Source organism: Poecile atricapillus, chromosome 28 (genome assembly GCF_030490865.1).
Source record: "Poecile atricapillus isolate bPoeAtr1 chromosome 28, bPoeAtr1.hap1, whole genome shotgun sequence".
NCBI classification, from domain to species: Eukaryota; Metazoa; Chordata; class Aves; order Passeriformes; family Paridae; genus Poecile; species Poecile atricapillus.
In genome coordinates, this window is record NC_081276.1 from 4,412,625 (window position 1) to 4,432,381 (window position 19,757).

At 42.2% G+C, this 19,757-nt stretch overlaps 1 protein-coding gene across 3 annotated transcripts in view; it reads left to right on the forward strand.

Moving 5' to 3' along the window:
* AP3D1 (adaptor related protein complex 3 subunit delta 1) overlaps nt 1-19,757 on the forward strand; it is a 53,778-nt gene that overhangs the window by 14,996 nt on the left and 19,025 nt on the right. For 2 of the 3 annotated variants that reach the window (XM_058858680.1, XM_058858681.1), the window contains exons 2-12: nt 9,240-9,335; nt 10,127-10,207; nt 10,775-10,855; nt 12,670-12,777; nt 13,108-13,237; nt 14,558-14,697; nt 14,958-15,031; nt 16,750-16,799; nt 18,319-18,368; nt 18,766-18,814; nt 19,583-19,728. In XM_058858680.1, the coding sequence (XP_058714663.1) occupies nt 9,240-9,335; nt 10,127-10,207; nt 10,775-10,855; nt 12,670-12,777; nt 13,108-13,237; nt 14,558-14,697; nt 14,958-15,031; nt 16,750-16,799; nt 18,319-18,368; nt 18,766-18,814; nt 19,583-19,728 (1,005 nt within the window). Of the gene's footprint in view, nt 1-9,239; nt 9,336-10,126; nt 10,208-10,774; nt 10,856-12,669; nt 12,778-13,107; nt 13,238-13,968; nt 14,088-14,557; nt 14,698-14,957; nt 15,032-16,749; nt 16,800-18,318; nt 18,369-18,765; nt 18,815-19,582; nt 19,729-19,757 lie in introns of those variants that run through there. The other variant, XM_058858682.1, reaches the window with a different exon arrangement.

The following is a 19,757-nucleotide window of genomic DNA, read 5'->3' on the forward strand; positions in this document are numbered from 1 at the left end:
CGGGAGCAAGTATCAAGGAAAAACCTATTCGGAACCTGGAAGGAATAGGGGCTGCTGAGACCCACTTCCGAAACAAAAGAGAAATAAAGGGAATTCCCCCAATCGAGGTCTGTGGACAGTGTAATAAGACTGTCTGGATTGGGGGAAAGAAGCATTCGACGTTTTTGGCATACCACCGAGTTAACCCTACCTGCTACAATGAAGCAAGCTTAAAACCGTGCATGATGGGGGGAAAGCTGTACTGGGAAGGGAAAAATGTAAAACACGAGACAAGGCTGACATTCAATAATGAACCTATAATTTTGGAATTATTGAAGTCAGACGATGAGAACTCGTGTCTTCAATTCGACCCAGTGTTTTGCTTTTCAAAGGATGAAAAGGGATTGGATCCAGAAAGTAAAATAAAGCAAATAGCTATAGATCTAAAACGGAAAGAAATGGAAAATAAAAAGAAAAGGCTGGAGCAAGAGAGGTTAAACTCTCTCAGCGAACAATATGAATTATTAGAGAAACAATACGATAATTGGAAATTACCCAGCCCTAACCAAAACTTGTTTGTTGACTTAATGCAGGAAATAGCCACTGAATTAGGTATATCCAACTGCTGGATATGCGGTGGTTTAAAATCAGCAGAGAGGTGGCCATGGAAAGGAGAGGGGTTGACCCCGGAACAAATATTAAAAGGGACAGAATTAAAATTCTCAAAAACTACCCGGAGGCCAGAGGGATGGGTCATAGATGACCGAATAATTGGAACGTTTTGCATTAGCCGGGAGGGAAAAGAGTTTACCGATTTGGTAGGATACACTCCGTGTGTAAATACACTCACGGTAAACTCAGAAAAGAAAACAAAAATCTGGCACCCGGAATCACCCGAAGGATATTGGATCTCCTATCGGGAAAACAATTGTGAATGGGTAGAGACTATTGGATTGTGTTGGAACAAGAAACCGGGGGCCAATCCCTTCCATGTTTTCATAGGCCTGAGGGATTATTGGGAGAATCCGGCAAAAACTAATAAAAACTGGGAAGCTCCCGATGGAATTTACTGGATATGCGGGAAAAAGGCATACAGTGAATTACCTCGGAAGTGGAAAGGGTCATGCACACTGGGACTAATTCGGCCGTTTTTCTTCACCCTACCAAAAGATGAGAGTAAATCCCTAGGGGCTCCCCTCTTTGAAACTTTAGCTCGACAAAAGAGGGATCTAAAAAAGATATTACCGATAGCAGGAGGGAGCCAGAAATGGAACGAGGAAGAATGGCCGGCCGAGAGAATCATACAATACTATGGTCCGGCCACCTGGGCGAATGATGGCAGTTGGGGTTATAGAACCCCCATTTATCTTCTGAATCGGCTCATTCGACTGCAAGCGGTAATGGAGGTAGTTTCCAATCACACCTCAGAAGCCCTGGAACTCCTAGCAAGGCAACATTCTCAAATGAGGGCCTTTGTTTACCAGAACAGACTAGCCCTCGATTACTTGCTAGCTGAGGAGGGAGGGGTGTGCGGGAGATTCAATGAATCGGAGTGTTGCATGGAAATAGATGATTATGGCGAAACTATAAAGGGACTAGCTGCAGAAATCAAGAAAGTGGCACATGTGCCCGTTCAAAAATGGAATTCTATTCTACAAGCCTCTTGGTGGGATCAAATTTTCGGTCAAGGGGCTTGGTGGAAAAAGCTAGTATTCTTTATAGGATGTTCAATAGCCGGAATCATCTTTTTACCTTGTTTAATTCCTTGCCTGATTAGGCTAATACAATCTGTAGTGCAAGGAATGCAAATTGCCGCCCTCCCAATAGATCCAGAAAAATCACAAGATAAAAGTGCCCTTCTTTCTAAATTGCTGGTTTTAGAAGAAGAGAAAGAGAGTAATAAGGCATTAAGGGCCTTAGAAAAATTTGAAAACGAACATATGCTGACCACCAAAATTGACAATTAGACAAAGAAAAATGATGATGGAAAAAGAATAAGAAAAGGATACTTTTCTTTAAAAGGAGTGTAAAATAACGAATTTTTAAATGTGATAAATTATTAGGTGGGGGACTGTAATAAATTATGGTTGTATTAAAAATTCGGAGTATATAAGAAAGATATGTTTTGTAGAAACAAAACAAAATATAAAGCATGGAAAAGCCTCTCCCCCCAAATGGGATGAGGCTTTCTGCCGAGGGGTTGCTGATTACCAGCAACGCCCAAGATAACTAACCAAAACTGGCCCATCAACCCAAACAAACACACAGGACACGGACCATCAGGAAAACAATGACACTGGCTCGGGAAATTATCTACCTCCGGATCCAAGCAACGCCCTGCGGATTCCAGTGGGTAGAGAAACTGATCAATCGAAAAAGACAAGTTCCAAAAGAAAAGCTTCGCCAGACTCAAACATCTCTGTGTCGAAGAAGCAATCAGGGAAAACAAAGGAGGAAACCCGGCCAAGATATTCATCGGCACCAACCCGGATTCCACCACCCTGTCATGAAAAACTTAACTTTGCAACACACAGAGTCTCCTTTGCATGAGAGGAGACTCTGGCCGGACACAAAAATAATATCATCATTCTAGGGCAGGAAATCCATTCACTGGACAATCAAGGACACTTGGTGAATGGAACTTGCCTGGAATTTTGGCCTGAGGACTTAAAAATCCTATAAAACCCCAATCCTGAGGCTGCTCAGACGTGGATTTGGGAAACCTATACCTCCGGTGTAGACCCCTGTCCACCCAGCGCTGCGCTGTTCTTTTTATTGTGGGTTTTTATCGCTGTTTCTGTTTATTATTGTTTATTAATAAATTTCTCTTTGATTTTATCCCAAAATTGCCTCTGCATTTATAACACATCATGCCAGATTTCAGTTGGTGTGTGTAACTTCAGCAAACATTAACAAAAGAAAAAACTGTAAACTGACTTTTTGCATTCCTTCCTCTGTTGTTTGCTCAAGGAGTCTTGTGATCTCACTGTGCTTGTACCATACAAGGGGCCAGTGGGTAATGCATTGTGTTTCTAATAAATAATCTAGAAGTCTGCTGCAAATGAACCAGCAGAACCTCGTGCCTCTGGTGTCGTCACTCAAAACAGTACATTGGGCTGGGATCTTAAGTCTACCTCAGCATGAGCCAGTAAATCCCTGGAAAGCTGGATAGCAAGGACAAAGCTAAGGCATGTTAAAACATGTACAGCAATGCTATTTATTAACAGCTGAATGAAAGATAAGCTTGGCTTTATGAAAATGCCAAGTTGGTTTGCTGAGCCCTTTGTTGCAGCTGGGTGCCCTCTGCACTGCTGGACTTGGGCTGCTGCAAACCCATCAGGATAAACGTTGTGCAGCTTCCCACTCACTGCTCATCCTCTCTTCTGTGCTCAGCTGCTTTGCCATGGTTTTGGTGAAGTTACTTGTGAGGAGCATGTGTGGGAGCACATGCCTTGGAATTCTTTCTATCCAGCCATGGAGTAGCTTTAACAAAAGATCCTGTTATTTATCTCAAATAGCTTTTTCTACAGTAGTTAAATAATATGGTATTTTTATGGAAATTAATGTGTAATATGTTGATCTCTAATGCTGTGTCCAAGTCAGTAGAAAGCAGCACATTTTGCTCTTTAATGCCCTTGTTTGTTACTTCAGTTGATTCATTCGATACTGTCATGGTACGAGGTGTCCAGGTACTGCAAACACTAGAGGTGCTCTCTGACTGGTTCAGTGGTTTTTGACATCAAAAGCTGCTTTTGGGGGCTTGAGAGAAGCCTGGCAAGTCAGATATATTTCTTACTGGCCTTCTTTCTGAGTCAGGAGCTGGCAGCTGATCTGTGCTGTGCTGGGAATGGGATCTGCTGCCTGAAGCACGAACAGATCTGGAAGTTCTTCACCTCCACAAGGTGTCTGTGGTGTGACTGCCTTTGGTGTTGAGCATCATGGTCATGTTATGAAGTTGCAGCAGTGGCCATCTTCCTCTCATGTGAGACCATCATGTGCTTGTGCTCAGCGTGATCTCACCGAGTTTGGAGTTCATCCTTTGTCTCAAAGTCCTACCAAAAATTGATGAATCCGATAGTGCTTAAAACAGAAGAAACGTTACATTTTGTGCTTATTTATTTTTATGTTCTAAGTATTCCAAACATTTGTTTTACCATGGTGTAATTTCAGACATATCAGAAAATATCTTGTTTCTTGTGGCATTTGCTGTTAATAATTTTTTCCTTAAAACACTGTATTTAACACTGGAAGTGCAAGAGAAATAGGAACTAATGTTCACTGATATTTTGCTGTTTCTTCTGTGTGGAAGCACCTCGATGTTGCAGTGACAGGTTTGAATCTCAAATCAAGTGCATTTGGTTTGCTGGGCTGCAGCCCAAAGTGGTAAGAATGTGAGTTTACCTTCTCTTGGGTTTAGAAGGTGGTTTATGGCTGAGATGAAAATATAGCTTCTTAAAAACTACTGGAAATGAGTAGTTACGTGATGAAATTTAATATAAAGGTTCTGCAATGATCTCTATCCCAATCATTAGTGTACTCCTGTCAGGTAATAAAAAAAAGTACAGCATGGAGAATCACATTTCTTAGGAATGTAATTGTTGTACAGATTAGTGATATTTTTTTTTGACTTTGCATACTGCTGGCTTGAGAAAGATAAGTCTTTTGTGAGCATCTCTGGAATTGTCAGCAAACCCCAAGTTCTGTCTTGGCTTGGAATAAAGCTTTAGTGTTTTTCAAAGTTAAGTCAAAAAACATGGCTGGGAAATTAAAAATTGTATAAAATGACATTTTTTGCTTTATACCATGACCCACTCTCCCCTTCCCCCTTCCATTTTAAAGGGACTGTGTCTCTGATTCATGATGCCTTCTTTCTTATTTTAACCACTCACATTCATTTAAATGCACATATTTTCTAGGTGTGATCTTGGAATTCTTGAGGAATTTGGGCTTGTTTTAAAAAACAGCTTGTATATTTTGTTAATGGATATAAAATATTCCAGCATCTCGTTGGTGACATACTTTGAGAAATGCAGTTGTGACTGTGCTGTTCTCACAGCTTTGTTGAGTACTCGCCGCTCACATCTGCAGGCTTGGGTTTTAGCTGTTCTCCTCCGGGTGTGTTCCTGTAATGCTCCTTGGGAGACAGAACAATTACCAGAGTGGTTGCTGTAGCATTTCATTAAGGAGCCTTTTCCACCGAGGCAGAGAAGACTCCTTTCCCACTTGGCAGCCTAGCAGGAATAAAAGAGAGCCTCAGCCCGTTGCCTGCTGCTCTGAATCTTCAGCTCTGCTGCTGGCAGGGAGCTCTGCCCCTGCTCCCACCCTTCCTCCTGGGGGGTTCCTGTGCCTCATGGATCTGTCTGTCCTCACCACCCTGCCCGAGCATTGCCTGCCTCCCTCAGGGCCATCTGACTGGCCATGTCCACACGTCTGGAAGTGTTGGGGCTTAGAAATGCTCCTCAGTCAACTGGCCAGAATGTGTGAGCCATCAACACAAAACTGCAAATTATACTGTCACAGAATTAGTAAGGAATTAATAGCTAAGAAATATATTGATATTGTAATGAATACTGGGAGCATAAATGAACTCTGGGCACTGCTGAGGCCCCATCTTGAATCCTGGGGTCAGGTTTGATCCCCTCATGATAGGGAGGACATGGAGGGGCTGGAGTGTGTCCAGAGCAGGGACTAGAGCACAAGTGTGATGAGGAGCTGGGGAAGGGGCTGGAGCCCCAGGAGTGGCTGAGGAAGCTGTGGGGGCTCAGCCTGGAGAAGAGGAGGCTCAGGGGGACCTTCTGGCTCTGCACAACTCCCTGACAGGTGGGGACAGCCAGGTTGGGGTCGGGCTCTGCTCCCAGGGAACAGGGACAGGACAGGAGGAAATTACTTTAAGTTGTGTCTGAGAAGGTTTAGATTGGATATTGGTAAAAATTGCTTCATAGAAAAGGTGGCCAGGCATTGGAAGGGGCTGCCCAGAGCAGTGGTGGTGTCACCATCCCTGGAAGTGTTCCAGAAAACATGAATGTGGCATTTGGGGACTTGTTTTAATGATGAACATGGCAGTGCTGGGTTAGCAACTGTTGAACTTGTTGATCCTAGAGGGCTTTTCCAACTGTAATGATTCTGTGATTCATGGGACCTCAATAGCATTTGAGGAAAAACTGAGCTAGTTATATCCTGGGAAATATTTATTTTTAATTACCACTCTAGGAAATTCCTATATTAGAAGGATTTATGCAAAAACATGGTTGGGCAAGATATCCAGGCTTTTTGCTGTGTCAGTATGTAAATGTGGTTTTGGTTTTTTTTTTTCTTCCAAGTGTTTAGGCCTCACAGAGTGGCTACAATTCTTTTCATTGTATCAAGTGGTTGTTCTCCCTTTTGCTGTCTGGTGTGACCCTCACGGAACAGCTCAGTGGGGGCTGTGGGTATCGCTCACTGGGAAGTGCTTTGATGCAGGACCTGCAGGTCCTGTGTGTGCCCAGGTCAGCAGCATTCCCCGAGCCAGAGCCTTGCTAAGGATCCGCTCCCGCCTCCGGGTTCCCTCCCAGTTCTGTGGGTGTGAAATGTGGCAGCGGATCCAGCCGGGTGTGGTGCTTGGCTTTCAGATTGCAGAGGAAGACTGAATAGATCCGTTTTCCTCATATTGCTCATTCATGGTGGTGCCGCTCCACAGGATTAACAAAAAGTTAATACCTGCTGATCCTGTAAAGCTTTCTATATATAGTGCCTGTTATTCCTTGGAGTGTTTTGGGATTTGAAGTGCAGCTGTTTTGGAAGGACTTCTTTCTGCTGTCTCTAATCCCCTTTATTTTCAGTTGCAGATCTGATTCTGAGTTCTGTAATGTGTTTTTCCAGAAGCTGGACTAACTGGTAGGCAGGGATTTGCCTGTGGGATGTTAGGGCTGGTGATTTTGGAGCCTGTGTTTGGCTGTGCCGGGCTGGGCACTACTGAACAGTACAGGGAACTGTACTCTTTTTTCCCCCCTCCTGCTCACACAGTGGGTTATGCTCAACTCTGAAGAGGTTGCCAGGAAGCTTAATCTAATGTTTGAATAGTTTGGGGATAGGTACAGTGGGAGATAAGTGAAGCTCTTGCTTATGGATGTGAACACTGAGAATCTGTGTGTCAGTTTTTTCTGCCTTGAGAACCATCACTGGCCTCTTTGCCCAAGATGTGGCAACAAGATACACACGTGAAGGATTCTGTGACACTGTTCCAGCGTGCTCTTCTGTGGGCATAAAATATTCAAGGCTAAGTACAATATATTTGTGGATCAGTTGCATGTTGTGTAAGTCACTCTTTCAGCATCTTTGATGAAGTATTTAGTTTCTACCCTCAGAAGCTTTTTTTAGTTTATACTCAAGTGAAAACTTAAAAGTTTAAACTTCCCATGTGAGTTGTCAGGACCTGAATCACTCTCAGGTGAAGGGTTTAGAATCCCAAATCTGCTTCTGGATAAAGTCACCTGGTCACTATCTTGTTAAGTGTTTGGGGGTGATGCCATCTCCAGTTTTGGCAGATGCAATCCACTCACCTGTATCCAGGAGAACAGAAGGGATCTGTGTACAGGAAAGGGTTGTTTGGTGTTTACAGTGCCCTCCTTTAACATGAGAATTCCCACTGTAAGGATAGTATTTCTATCCCAAACACAGGCATTTAGGAATATCTTAAAATTCCTTCAAGTTCTTTCATTTGTATGCTAAACACCCCCAGCTCTCCCAGCCTGGCTCCAGAGCAGAGGGGCTCCAGCCCTTGGAGCAGCTCCATGGCCTCCTCTGGACTGGCTCCAGCAGCTCCACGTCCTCCTGATGTTGTTCCCCAGGGCTGGGGCAGCTCTGCAGGTGGGGTCTCACCTGAGCACAGGGGCACAGGGGCAGAATCCCCCCTCCCCTGCTGCCCACGCTGGGGGCTCAGCCCAGCACAGGGGGGTTCCTGGGGTCAGTGCCCGTGGCCGGGGCAGGTTGAGCCTCTCACCCACCAACAGCCCAAGTCCTTCTCCCCAGGGATTCTCTCCATCCATTCTCCACCTACTGATTCTAGCAGCAAACTTTTGTGACTTGAATAGTGAGTGTTACTCCAGGACATTTGAAAATACTAAAAAATGGTTGTATTAATACACAAAAATTAGTGTAAAGGGGAAAAAAATGTTGATTAAAGTCAGGGCAGTAGATTTCTATGAGGAAAATATCATTTCAGAGGAAGGTGATGGTATTCAGGCAGGGATTAGGTAATCAGGTTCTGACCTGGTTACTCTGGCAGTTAAAAATGTGAAATACCCTGGTGCATACATGGCTTTGAAAAGATAGATTATTTCTTTGCATTTAAATTTTCATGATTCCTGTAGCAGATGCCTTCAGTACTTAAATAATAATTAATTGTGAACTGGAAGAATCTTTGGCTGAGCAAATTCTGCTTATAAATTAAAATCTGTACAGATAATTTTAAATCACATGTTTGCCACATCCTTCCCACAAGCACAGATGTGATTGCTTGGAAAGATGTGAAGCACCAATATTTAAATGTAAACATTGTGACATTTGGCTCTTTGAGTTGCTGAGAAATTCATACAAATAACTATTATTTATCAAAATGTGTAAATGGCAAAAGGGAGAGCTCATGTAAGTTAAGAACCAGAGAGGAGGTTCATGACTTTGCATGGCTGAGGGGATCCAGGAAGCACCTGTGTCCCATCCAAGCCTTGTGCTGTGTCCCTGCAGGCACGGGGAGTGGGGTGGGTGCACACCCACAGTGTCATCATTGGCAGCATATCCAAAAGTGGGGTAGCTCAGCGTGTTTTCATCCGTCACCTTTCATTTGTGGGCTGTTACCAGGGTTTGACAGTTTCTTCTTGTGGTGTAATGAGCGGGTGTTCTGTGACATCCCTCTGGGGGCAGTGAGCTTTCTAGCAGTGGTGAACTCTGGTTTTGTTCAGACCTCTGCCTACTCAGTCTCCATTGAACAACTTTGTGTTTGCAGATTTTTGAATCTAGAGCGTTGGAGTGAGTGGTGTAATTGTGAGGGAGAGGCAGAAGGGACAACCATCAAAGAAACATTCCATACTTCTGGTTTTGTAATGGAATTGTAGTGGTTCTTTTTAACAAGTAATTTTGTCAGAATTAAGTGCTTACTGAATAGTGTGTGTGTGTGTGAGAGAGATTGGTGCTTGCAAAGGTGGAGTTCTGCTGCTTCTCCCCACCAACATGCTGGAAACTTGAGAAACTGTAAAGGAGCTCAAATTTTTGTTTGTTTTCCTCAGGCAAAATACATCTCACAGTGCATCGATGAGATCAAGCAGGAGCTGAAGCAGGACAACATCGCAGTGAAGGCAAATGCAGTCTGCAAACTGACCTATGTAAGTGCCTTGCTGGGATCCCATGGAATTGCAGCTGGATTTTGTTCTTTCCTGCTGATTTGGAGCCAGCCTTGAGTCTGGGTGCCTGCTGTCCCTAGAACGCTCTAAGTGTGGGCTGTGGGGACAACACTCCCCCAAACCCTGACATCAGAGGCTGCACATTCCTGCTCTGTTTGGTACAACTGGATTTTATTGTGATGGGTCAGGAAGAGAATCTAATTTAAAACAAACAAGTTAAAAGTTAAAAGAAATTGTTTTCAACTGGATTGGTTCTTATGATATAGTGACATGAACACTGCTTAGTCCTTTGTTGACAAGGAAAAGACAGAAATAATGGTAATTCTTTTTGTGTTTCTGTTATGGTTTTTATTTAAAAAAAATCAGAAAGAAAGCCCTTCACACCAATGCTTATATAACTGCATATCATAGAATGACAGAATGATTTGGATTTGAAGAGACCTTAAAGCTCATCCAGTGCCACCTCCTGTTGTGGGCAGGGACACCTGCCACTATCCCAGGCCACTCCAAGTCCTGTCCAGCCTGGCCTTGGACACTTCCAGGGATCCAGGGGCAGCCACAGCTGCTCTGGACAACCTGGAGCTAATAACTGTGTAAAACTTGTGATATCTTTCACTTACTGTGAGTGGTGTGGTGTAACATTGCTCATAAACCTGTGATGTCTTACAGTATCATTTTCAGACTCCTGTTGTATCTTCAATTTTGGGAGGTGTCTTGACCTATTTTCTTGAGTCTCTTATTTCAGAAATTTATTTTGGCTTCTCTGCTCACAGTTACAGATGCTGGGCTATGACATCAGTTGGGCTGCTTTCAACATTATTGAAGTTATGAGTGCTTCCAAGTTTACATTCAAGGTGAGTTCTCTGTAAATGCAGCTGTCCTGGCCAAGCTGTCAGATACCTCTTGTGAAAAGCCAGGGTATTTTTGTTAAGACCACCTGAGATTCCTAGTACAAGGCATTTTTTATTTTGTTATAGTTTTATAATTTTTCTTGAAAGATTTGTTTCATGTTCAGTTGCAGACCTTTTTCACCAAATGGGTGGAATGTTACTTCCTAAGGAATGATTTCCAAATGGGGCTTTGTACCTGAAACTCAGAAGCCAACATAGACAAAATTATTGTAGTAGACAAATCCTACCTTATTTCTGCAGCTTTGTGGTCACTGAACATATAGAGAAGGTGAAGGTGTTTTTATTATCCCTAAGACAGATAAATTATCAGTAGAGTGTTACTTGTCTGGATTTATTCTTTCTTGATATAAACCCCCTTTTCTAGAGAACCCTCTCATGCCTCTTCTGTTATACAAACCTACTTGTTCATCTTTTTAATATTGCTTAGCAAGCCACCAGTTGTTTTCCACCTAAACATTGTCTAAATTGACTTTAAATGCAAACCTTGTTTTCCTCCTTGTCTTTTCCCAGCGCATTGGTTACCTGGCTGCCTCCCAGTGCTTTCACGAAGGGACTGATGTCATTATGTTGACAACTAATCAGATCCGAAAGGTAAATGTTCAGTTCTTCATTTTTTTTCTTGCACTCTCTCCCTACTTGTAGTTTCACATTTGTACCAAGTATTTCTCCATTAGGAATATTGAAGTATTTAAGTAGAGTTCTTGATTTGCTCCTTATCCCAAACTGAGGGATTAATGAAACACTCAGGAGCTGTGCACAGCCCTCCCTGTGCTGTCTCATACCAGCTCTGTGTTTGTTCAGCACAGAGAATGGTGACAGAAATTACTTTGCTGGTCTCTAGGCAGTGCTTATAAGAAAGTAGCAGGCAGGAAAAATGTCCCCATTCCTGAAGTAAAATGAGCAGTGGCTCAGGAGTGATGTGGCTCCACAACATTTCTACTTGTGAGGGCTCTTTCTGTCTGTAATTCCAGATCAGACTTTGACTTCTCTGGTAGAACTGGGTTTAAAAATGGTGAAGACTGTATTGAAAGTTTTGTTCTGTATTCATGTACCCACATGTGTATTCATTTTCATAGAGCTTGATCACTTAGAGTTACTGGTTTGTAGCATAGTGCTCCCATTCTTGAAGTTACAGATTTTTTTTTAAAGCTCTTAACTTTGATTTTTTAAGTATCACTGCTTTAAAATTTGACTGATCCAGTACAAGATGTGCCTACATTTTTACTATATGAGGAACTAAAATGTGTTTTCCTTGCTTAGAAAAGAGCAGTGGGATATTATCCAATATCTTGCCTAAAGAACTAGTGTTTTTCCCTGTACCTTTTGAAATATTCTGTGCTGAATGTGAATATCTATTGTCTTTATTATGGACACTTTATTTTACTGAATTTCAGTCGCTGGCTACTTCTACCTTGTGCCCAAGTTTTTACTTAAAAGCATCTTTCTTTATGGCTTTTCATATTTCATTGATCCAGCCACTTGAGATTTGAAGGATTTAAGAGTTCTCAAAATACATTAAAGCCAGGATGAATTGCAGTTTTTTGCTCCTTAAGAAGTAGATAGCATTATTCTTACAGTAGACTCTAATTTCCCACCAGCTGCAGCAGGTTTTTAAATGAGATGCAAATGGCACAGAACCCCAAAGGCCTGACTATGTTTAGCTCTCCTGAAGCAGCTTCAGTGTCCACGTGAATCTGGACTCTTAATTCAGCAGTCCATGTGGGAATGCTCTGTGCAGCTTCTCCATGTTTGTGTTTCCTGATACACAATTTATAGTCTATACTTGAACATACTCAGAGATATGGTTAAGTGATTTAAGCTTAGAAAGACCTGAAAGACTATGGAGGGCTGGGTAGGATACTGACTACCAATAGGTCCAAGGAAACTTGACCAATGAATGTGTTCCACACACATAACTTGTGTCCTCTCTTTGTGGACTGGAAGTTGTGGTGCTGCCAGCAGCTTGGGAGAAGAATAATCTCATTTCTCCACTAGATTAAGGTGGTACAGCACTCACCAAGAGTGCTTGTTCCCAGTGAAGTTGATGGCACTTGGAATTTGACTGAGCAGGGTTAGTGTTTAATACCATTTTTTTAGGACTTTAAATATGTTTGTGATCCTCTAATGAGTGTTTAAAAACTATTTCCCAAAACACCCAAGGTGCAATCTCTCTGATTGCTTTTATGTTGCAGTCATCCATCTCTTGTTTAATTATGGTTTCTTTTGCCCGTTATTAAACCCCAGGCTGGCTGTACTTTAGCAGGTGTTAGTAGTTGATACATAAATATTCCCATGAAGCAGAAGCTCTGCTTCATTTATGTTGAATAAATAAAATTAGTCTGTGGAAGTTGTTTCTTGGCATCCTGTGTGATCTTAAGTTTTTGAGCGTGTTTCTCTTTTTTTAGGATCTGAGTAGCCCTAACCAGTATGATACTGGAGTTGCACTGACTGGCTTGTCCTGTTTTGTTACTCCAGATCTTGCCAGGGACTTGGCAAATGACATCATGACATTGGTGAGTTGATAAGGTTGAAATAACTTTATAGAATATTAAGTTATTCAAATCTAGTAAATATCTTAAATTTTGAACAGGTACATGTGAAAGCTACTGATTAATTATTGTGGGGGTTATGGGGAGCTTTTACAGACCTTAGTTTAGCTCAAGAGGATCAGTTTGAAATATATTCATTAGTTTTGGTGATGAACAACAGTATTTATTGTATAAGCTGAGTTTTCAAAAAGCAGTTGAGTCTCCCAGGAAGAATTTCAGTGACAGGAGTGTGAGCATAGGAGCTCTGGAAACACAGGTGTGCTCAGAGCCTGACTGCAGTTGTTTCATTAACAGATGTCTCACACAAAGCCTTACATCAGGAAGAAGGCAGTGTTAATCATGTACAAAGTTTTTTTGAAGTACCCAGAGTCCCTCCGTCCTGCATTTCCTCGCCTTAAAGAGAAACTTGAAGATCCAGATCCCGGTGAGTGGATTTTAGTGAATTCTTTCTGCTTCCACACATGGAGGTCCATGTGCTTGTAGAGCTTGTGGAGAAAAGAATACATGAAAAATGCTGTAATCATCTTTTGGGCACTGACTCACCTGTTCCAGGGTAGGTGAGCATAGGAGAGGTGTTTTGACAGGTGTTGTCAAATTAAAAATATGTTCTTTAAAATGTCCATTTCTTCAAACCCAAAGCTACTGAAAATGTATCTGTGGGTTAAACCTTAATGGACAAAGCAGCTTAAAATTTCCTGATTTGTTGCTTACTGAACTTGATTACTGAAAATATTTCAGTTGATTTCAGGGTTTGGGGTTCTGTTTTTATTTCTTGTGCTTTTTTAGCAACCTGCAGCTATTGACTTGCAGTGAACACACTTAAAATGATTTAACAGTCTTTAGTGTATTTTTTATTTGAGTCCAGACTGCTCTTTGGGCCCCTCAGTACTGTGTCAGTGTAGGTCAGCAGCAGCACAGGAAATCTGCAATTGTTCTGTATCATATTCATATTTTTGCTCAGTCTTCAGGAGGTGCTGGTGTTCCCTCACTGCACCAAAACACTTGTTTTAGGAATTCTGTGTGTGATGTTTATCTGATCTCCACTTGATTTGTATCTGCAATTACAGGGAGAAATTTAATTGCATTTCCTGGACTATTTTATTGTGGGCATGGAATATTCATCTTCCAGGGACAATGTTATTAAAGAAAGCAAAATCCCTCACCTGCAGAGAGAGGAAGAAATTGCCTGTTATGCTTTGTGGAGAGAAGGATTACTCTCTGCTAGGACACCCAGCCTGTCTAGACTAAAACATTCCAAACTGACAACAATCCATGTAAGAGGCTGAGCAATGAGAAGGGAGTGAATGTGTCCAGTCAGATCAGTTAAGGAATTGTTATTTTTGGTTTGTATTTAAGCATTTGTAAGTAATACGTATCAGAGAAGTCAAGAGTGATTGGAAACTTTCTGGTGGGTGATTATTGTGTTGTCTGTGTCCCACAACCACCTTTCCACAGCCTAGGGCAGGGATGTGACAGTGTGCTGTTTTTTGTCATGCTGGACCCAAAGCAGATATCTGGCTTACTGCTATATTAGAAAATGGCCAGAATTAAATAAAACCCTTTCTCAGTTTGCTTTTGCATCCCTGTATTTACTTTACTGCCTCAGGGTTGGGAGTGAGGCCAAAGCATTGAACACACAGGTTTGAAGCTTCAGCTGCTTTTGCTGTGGGGGTTCTGCACCAGAAACTTCAATTACAATGAAGGTATTGATGGGATTTGTGCTTCTCCCACTTGTTTTCCCCAGGTGTGCAGTCTGCTGCAGTAAATGTTATTTGTGAGCTGGCTCGACGCAATCCCAAAAATTACCTTTCCCTTGCTCCGCTCTTCTTCAAGTTGATGACGTCATCAACCAATAATTGGGTTCTCATTAAAATTATAAAACTGGCAAGTATTCTGCTTTTTGTGTACAGGATTAGGGTTCTCATTAAATTACCTTGGGTGTGAAAATGGATTTCTTGCTGGGAGGCATAGTTACCATTCAGTCTGAGTAAAAAGAAACCAGGAATATCTTCTAATGTTTGTGAATGTAACCAAAGAGAAAAATATGTTAATATAATCTTGGTTTAAATACAGTGAGCTATAATTTACATAATGTTTTGAAGCTGCTGAAAAGCAGCTATTAACTCACTTTTCTTTTTGAATAGTTTGGTGCTCTTACTCCATTAGAACCAAGACTGGGAAAGAAACTGATTGAGCCCCTGACCAACCTCATCCACAGGTATATGTGACAGATCCTGCCTTGTTCAGTCAGGACTGGGGAAGGACCTGGTGGGTGGGTCAATACCTGGGGTGAGGATGCATTTTAAAGCTTTTCCTTGACTTTTGGTATATTGGCTTCAAGTATCAAAAGAGTTGTTTCTGAAAAACCTGGGTGAGGTAAAATACCTTAAAGGAAAGTCTCTGGGTGTCTGACTGTCAGCATTAATTCCTCCAAAGGATGCATGAAAATTGGAGCAATTTGCTTTCCTTTCACTGCATTTCAAGCCAGAGATGACTGTGGAGAATGTATAAAAACTCTGGCTTAAAATGGGCTCAGCTGTGTATTTGCCTCTCCTGTTCACCTCACACATTAGATTCTTGACTTTTGGAAGTGCCTTACCCACCAAAGCAACGTGACAAGGAATATATTAAAGCCCTTTCTCATGCATTTGGCAGCTCAGATGTGTTTTGAAAGAGGTTCTTATAATCTGTATGTTCTAAATGTAGATTAAATAAAGTTGAAGTTATTTCCTTGTCCCTTGTTAATGCTGGTTTGTGTCACTGTAGTGGTTCTAATTCCGAACTGAAATCAGGAAATAGATGCCTTGGAGGGAATACATAGATTCTCCCAGTTAAGAAGAGGAAGTGTGATCTTAGGCAGGAGCTGTTGAGTGAAAAAGTTTGTTTCTTTTCTCGTGACAGAGCAAGATTTTAGGCAGATATCTGTGTAGCCTTGAGACCAGCTCTAGCCAGGTGATTTCTGTCCATCCTCACATTGCTTTAAGGCAGGCTCAGAGCAGACCAGCATCCAGGTACCTCCAGGGAGTTGTCAGCAGTAACAAATAGATACAACCCACCAGAAAAAGGAAGATGGACAATCCTACCTCCTCTCCCCAACTCTCACATCAGTAATTCTGACCTGTGAAGACTGAATCCTCTTTGGCTTGGTTTCTATTCAGTCATTTTGGTCCTCATAATGAGTCACAGCACCCTGAGCTGTTCCACCAAGTGCCCAAGGAGCAGAATTGACTCTCAGCATCCCAGGCTGACCCTCAGGGCATCGCTGTGCCGCTGCCTCTGGAGCTGTGCTCCTTCCCTGTGTACTTGGAGCCTGCTCCTTTGGGGATTGGCAGGTTCCTGTTTCCCTTTCGTACAGATCAGGCTTTGTAAGGACTTCTGCAATCCTCAGAATTGCAGTGTCTCTGTATTCACTGGCTGGCACAAACAGCCTTGATTGAATTTGAGTTTTGGGGGAAATCAGACACTGGAAATGGGTTGCTGACTTCCAGGAGTGGGAAGTGTGTTCCTGCATCCCAAGCCTCTGCTGCTGGGGTGTGACTCACTCAATTGGAGAGAGACGAGCTTCTCTATCTGCCTTGTCATGAATTTTTGACCTTGGGCAGAGGATTTAATTTGATTCTTGGACAAGATTACTTCAGTATTTTGTGACTGGTGCTGGAGTTTGAGTAACCACTTCCTTCCATATTCCTTGTGTCACAGTGCTCTTACTTGCTGCTTTTCCAGGAAGATTTTTGGGTTTTTAAACATTTGTTTAAAAATTCCTCCCCCCCAACCATTTTTAAGTGAGAATCATTTCATCTGTTTGAAGGGATATAGAGCAGAATATTGACAATGTCTTGTGAAGTTCAAGGTGCTAACTAGCTCCAAGATAGTGCTGACAACTCTTCAAAATGTGCTGGTTTATTCCTTATTTAATATACTTGATTTCTGTTTCAGCACCTCAGCCATGTCTCTCTTATATGAATGTGTGAACACAGTAATAGCAGGTGAGAACTGAAACTTGGAACCTAGAAAAAAAATGTGATGAACTTTGTCATCAACTAACACCATCTGTAAACCCTTTTTCTTTAACTTTTAATGTATTTTATAATGCAATAAGTCTCCTGGCAAATTTTGTTACTGTGGGGCTGAAATCCTTTGTTGTCAGTGGGAGAGGCACAATCACTACAGCTGTGTTGTGTTTGCTGAAGGCTGAAACTAAGTACAGACAATGAGATTATTTATATGCCAGATCCTAAATGTTGCTACAACTACAAAATATACCAGCAGCAATAGAATTAAAACAAGAGCGATGTCCCTTTGCCAAGTTTTCTTACGTGATGATGGATCAGGCTTTTTTGGTTTTTTTTTTTAACTTTTGCAACTTTGCAGTTTTAAAATGGGGTGTAGTTCCTTAGACGAGGCAATTGAAGTTACTGATTGGCAGTTTCAGTTTCTGGGGAAGAGATATGAACTCCATAATTGGAGTGTTAGAGAAAACAAAGGCAAAAAGGGATAACACAGTATTGCAGCTCAGGTTTGGCACTTTTCCTATCAGAGTGTGGAGCAGAGGGTTATTGACATTCACAGTTGGTCTGTCTGTCTCCTGTGGGTACTTTGGATAATGTGCAGAACTTGCTGAGCTGGGTCAGTTCAGAGAGGGAAGAGAGATCTGTCACTCACTGTGTATTCCTTCATCCCTTCAGGGAAATGAGATGTCGTGATGGGAGGGAAAATAACACAGAGAATATTCTGATTGTGGGTGAGAGTGGCCTTCACTGGGATCCAGTGGGTTCATCCTGTGGGTAGGGGGAAAATTCACCACCCAGGACACCTCAGGGATGGTGATGTCAGACTCAGAGCCAGCAAACAAGCCCTGAGACACAAGAGGAGCACCTGGCACCTGCCAGCTCTGGAGGTGACAGTGTCCAGCAGAGCTTCCCTGCAGGGACAGAGGGCAGCACGTGGCACCTGCTGGGTTTGGCTTGGCTGTGCTGTGCCAGCAGCAGTTACCAGGGTAGAGCCCACCTTTCTAACAGTGGGGCTGTGTGCTGCCAGAGCTTTCAAGTGTCCCATATAGTCAACAATGGCTGGCTTGATCAAAGCTCCAATCTAATCACATTAAACTCCAGGATCCGTTGCTGCATCCCATTGCATTAGGAAAGTGCACATTAATTAGAAATTCAGCTGTACAGTAGCTGCTGACATTAACAGCCTTGACTGCTGCTTGATGTCAGTGAAATAAACTTTAGTGAGAGCAAAGAAAAGCAGCTTTGACCTGGCTGTTGCAGCTGTTTCCACCTTTACACTTTTTTTCCTGGCCTCTTTATTATTACTGTTTTGGTATATGAAACTATAAGTTCATGTCACAACCTTCTCGCCTCCTTCCAGACCCCCAAAAGTCCAGGCAAACAGACAAACAATAATCCAGCACCTTTCCCTGAGAGCTGAGCTAGGTGCAGGCTGTTGATGTTGCAGTCACTCCCAGCACAGAAATACTGAGTGGAATTTGTGCTTCTGTTTCAGTTCTGATCTCTCTGTCCTCGGGGATGCCCAACCACAGCGCCAGCATCCAGGTGGGACCCTGTGTTTGGGGATTGTTCTGCTCTGCTCTGGGATCCCAAGGGCTGGGGAAAATGGGATTGTGTTCCTCTGCCAGAAGTTACAGCAGTAGCTCCCTGAAGTGCTCTCACTGTGCAATCCTGCAGACTGAAGCATTTCCTGTATAAATTCTCCTTCTTAATTTACTCTAAAATGCAGAGTTTGAGAGTTTTTCCAACTCAAAAATTCATCTCCTGTTATCAGTATGATCATACAGAGGTTCCTTTTGTTTGGAAGTCTGTTAATGTAACAAAACCCTCTCACCTGGACACCTCAGGTCTTGGTCAGATACTTCCTTGTGTATTGAGTAAACTTGATGAAGACTTATTTTAATTAAGACCTGTAATAAACATGTTGTGGTCTTTTTTCCAGCTTTGTGTGCAGAAGTTGAGGATATTGATAGAAGATTCTGACCAGAACTGTAAGTATGGTACTTGTCTTCATGGAGCTGTTGGCCTCCAAGCACTGGGGAGATGCTGCAGCAGCCTCAGAGGGGCTGTAGTGCCTGGTGTGCTGTAAACATATGCTGGGGTCTTTAATATGGAAATAATTTTTGATGGTGAGCACTTCTTTATAATAATATTTTTAAAAATAAATGACAATTATTAGTGCTGTTTATGGTCTTGTAAATATAAACCAGTTATTTCCATGCTCTGGGATTTCCTTTTTTATAGATTGGCTGCTTGGAAAGCAGTGACAGCTGTTTTCAGCAGAGTGAGCATAAGTGTAAAATGCAAGAGTGTTGACTTACTTTAGTGACTGCAAAGAATACTGGGAAATTTTTATTTTGTGCAGCTCTTTTTCCTGCCATCTGAATTTTTCCCCTTGAGAGCAGGACTGCTACACACCAATCTTCTGCTTTTAAAGCTGTGTTCACCTCAGGATGCCTGTTCTAAAACCCCAGCATTTCTGTTTATTAAATACATATTTTTGAATCAATGCTAGAACTTGAGGTGCATGAAGACCCTGATGAGGGTTATATATGTAATTACTTGTTTGTCTATGGGATTATGAAATTAAAGACCATAGTCTGTGATTCACCATTCTCAAAAATGCTTTTCTTCATCACAGATTTTTGTTTAAGGGTTTCAATACCAGGTACTTCTGTTGAAACCAGCTTTAAGATTTCATGCTCAGCACAAAACAGTATTTCTATATTTGGAAAGAAGTTTTATTTTGTCTTTCACAGTGAAGTACCTGGGACTGTTAGCTATGTCCAAAATCCTGAAAACGCACCCCAAGTCAGTTCAGTCTCACAAGGATCTCATTCTCCAATGTTTGGATGACAAAGATGAGTCCATCCGACTCAGAGCTTTAGATCTCCTCTATGGCATGGTATGTTCCTACATTTATTTCCTCTGCAG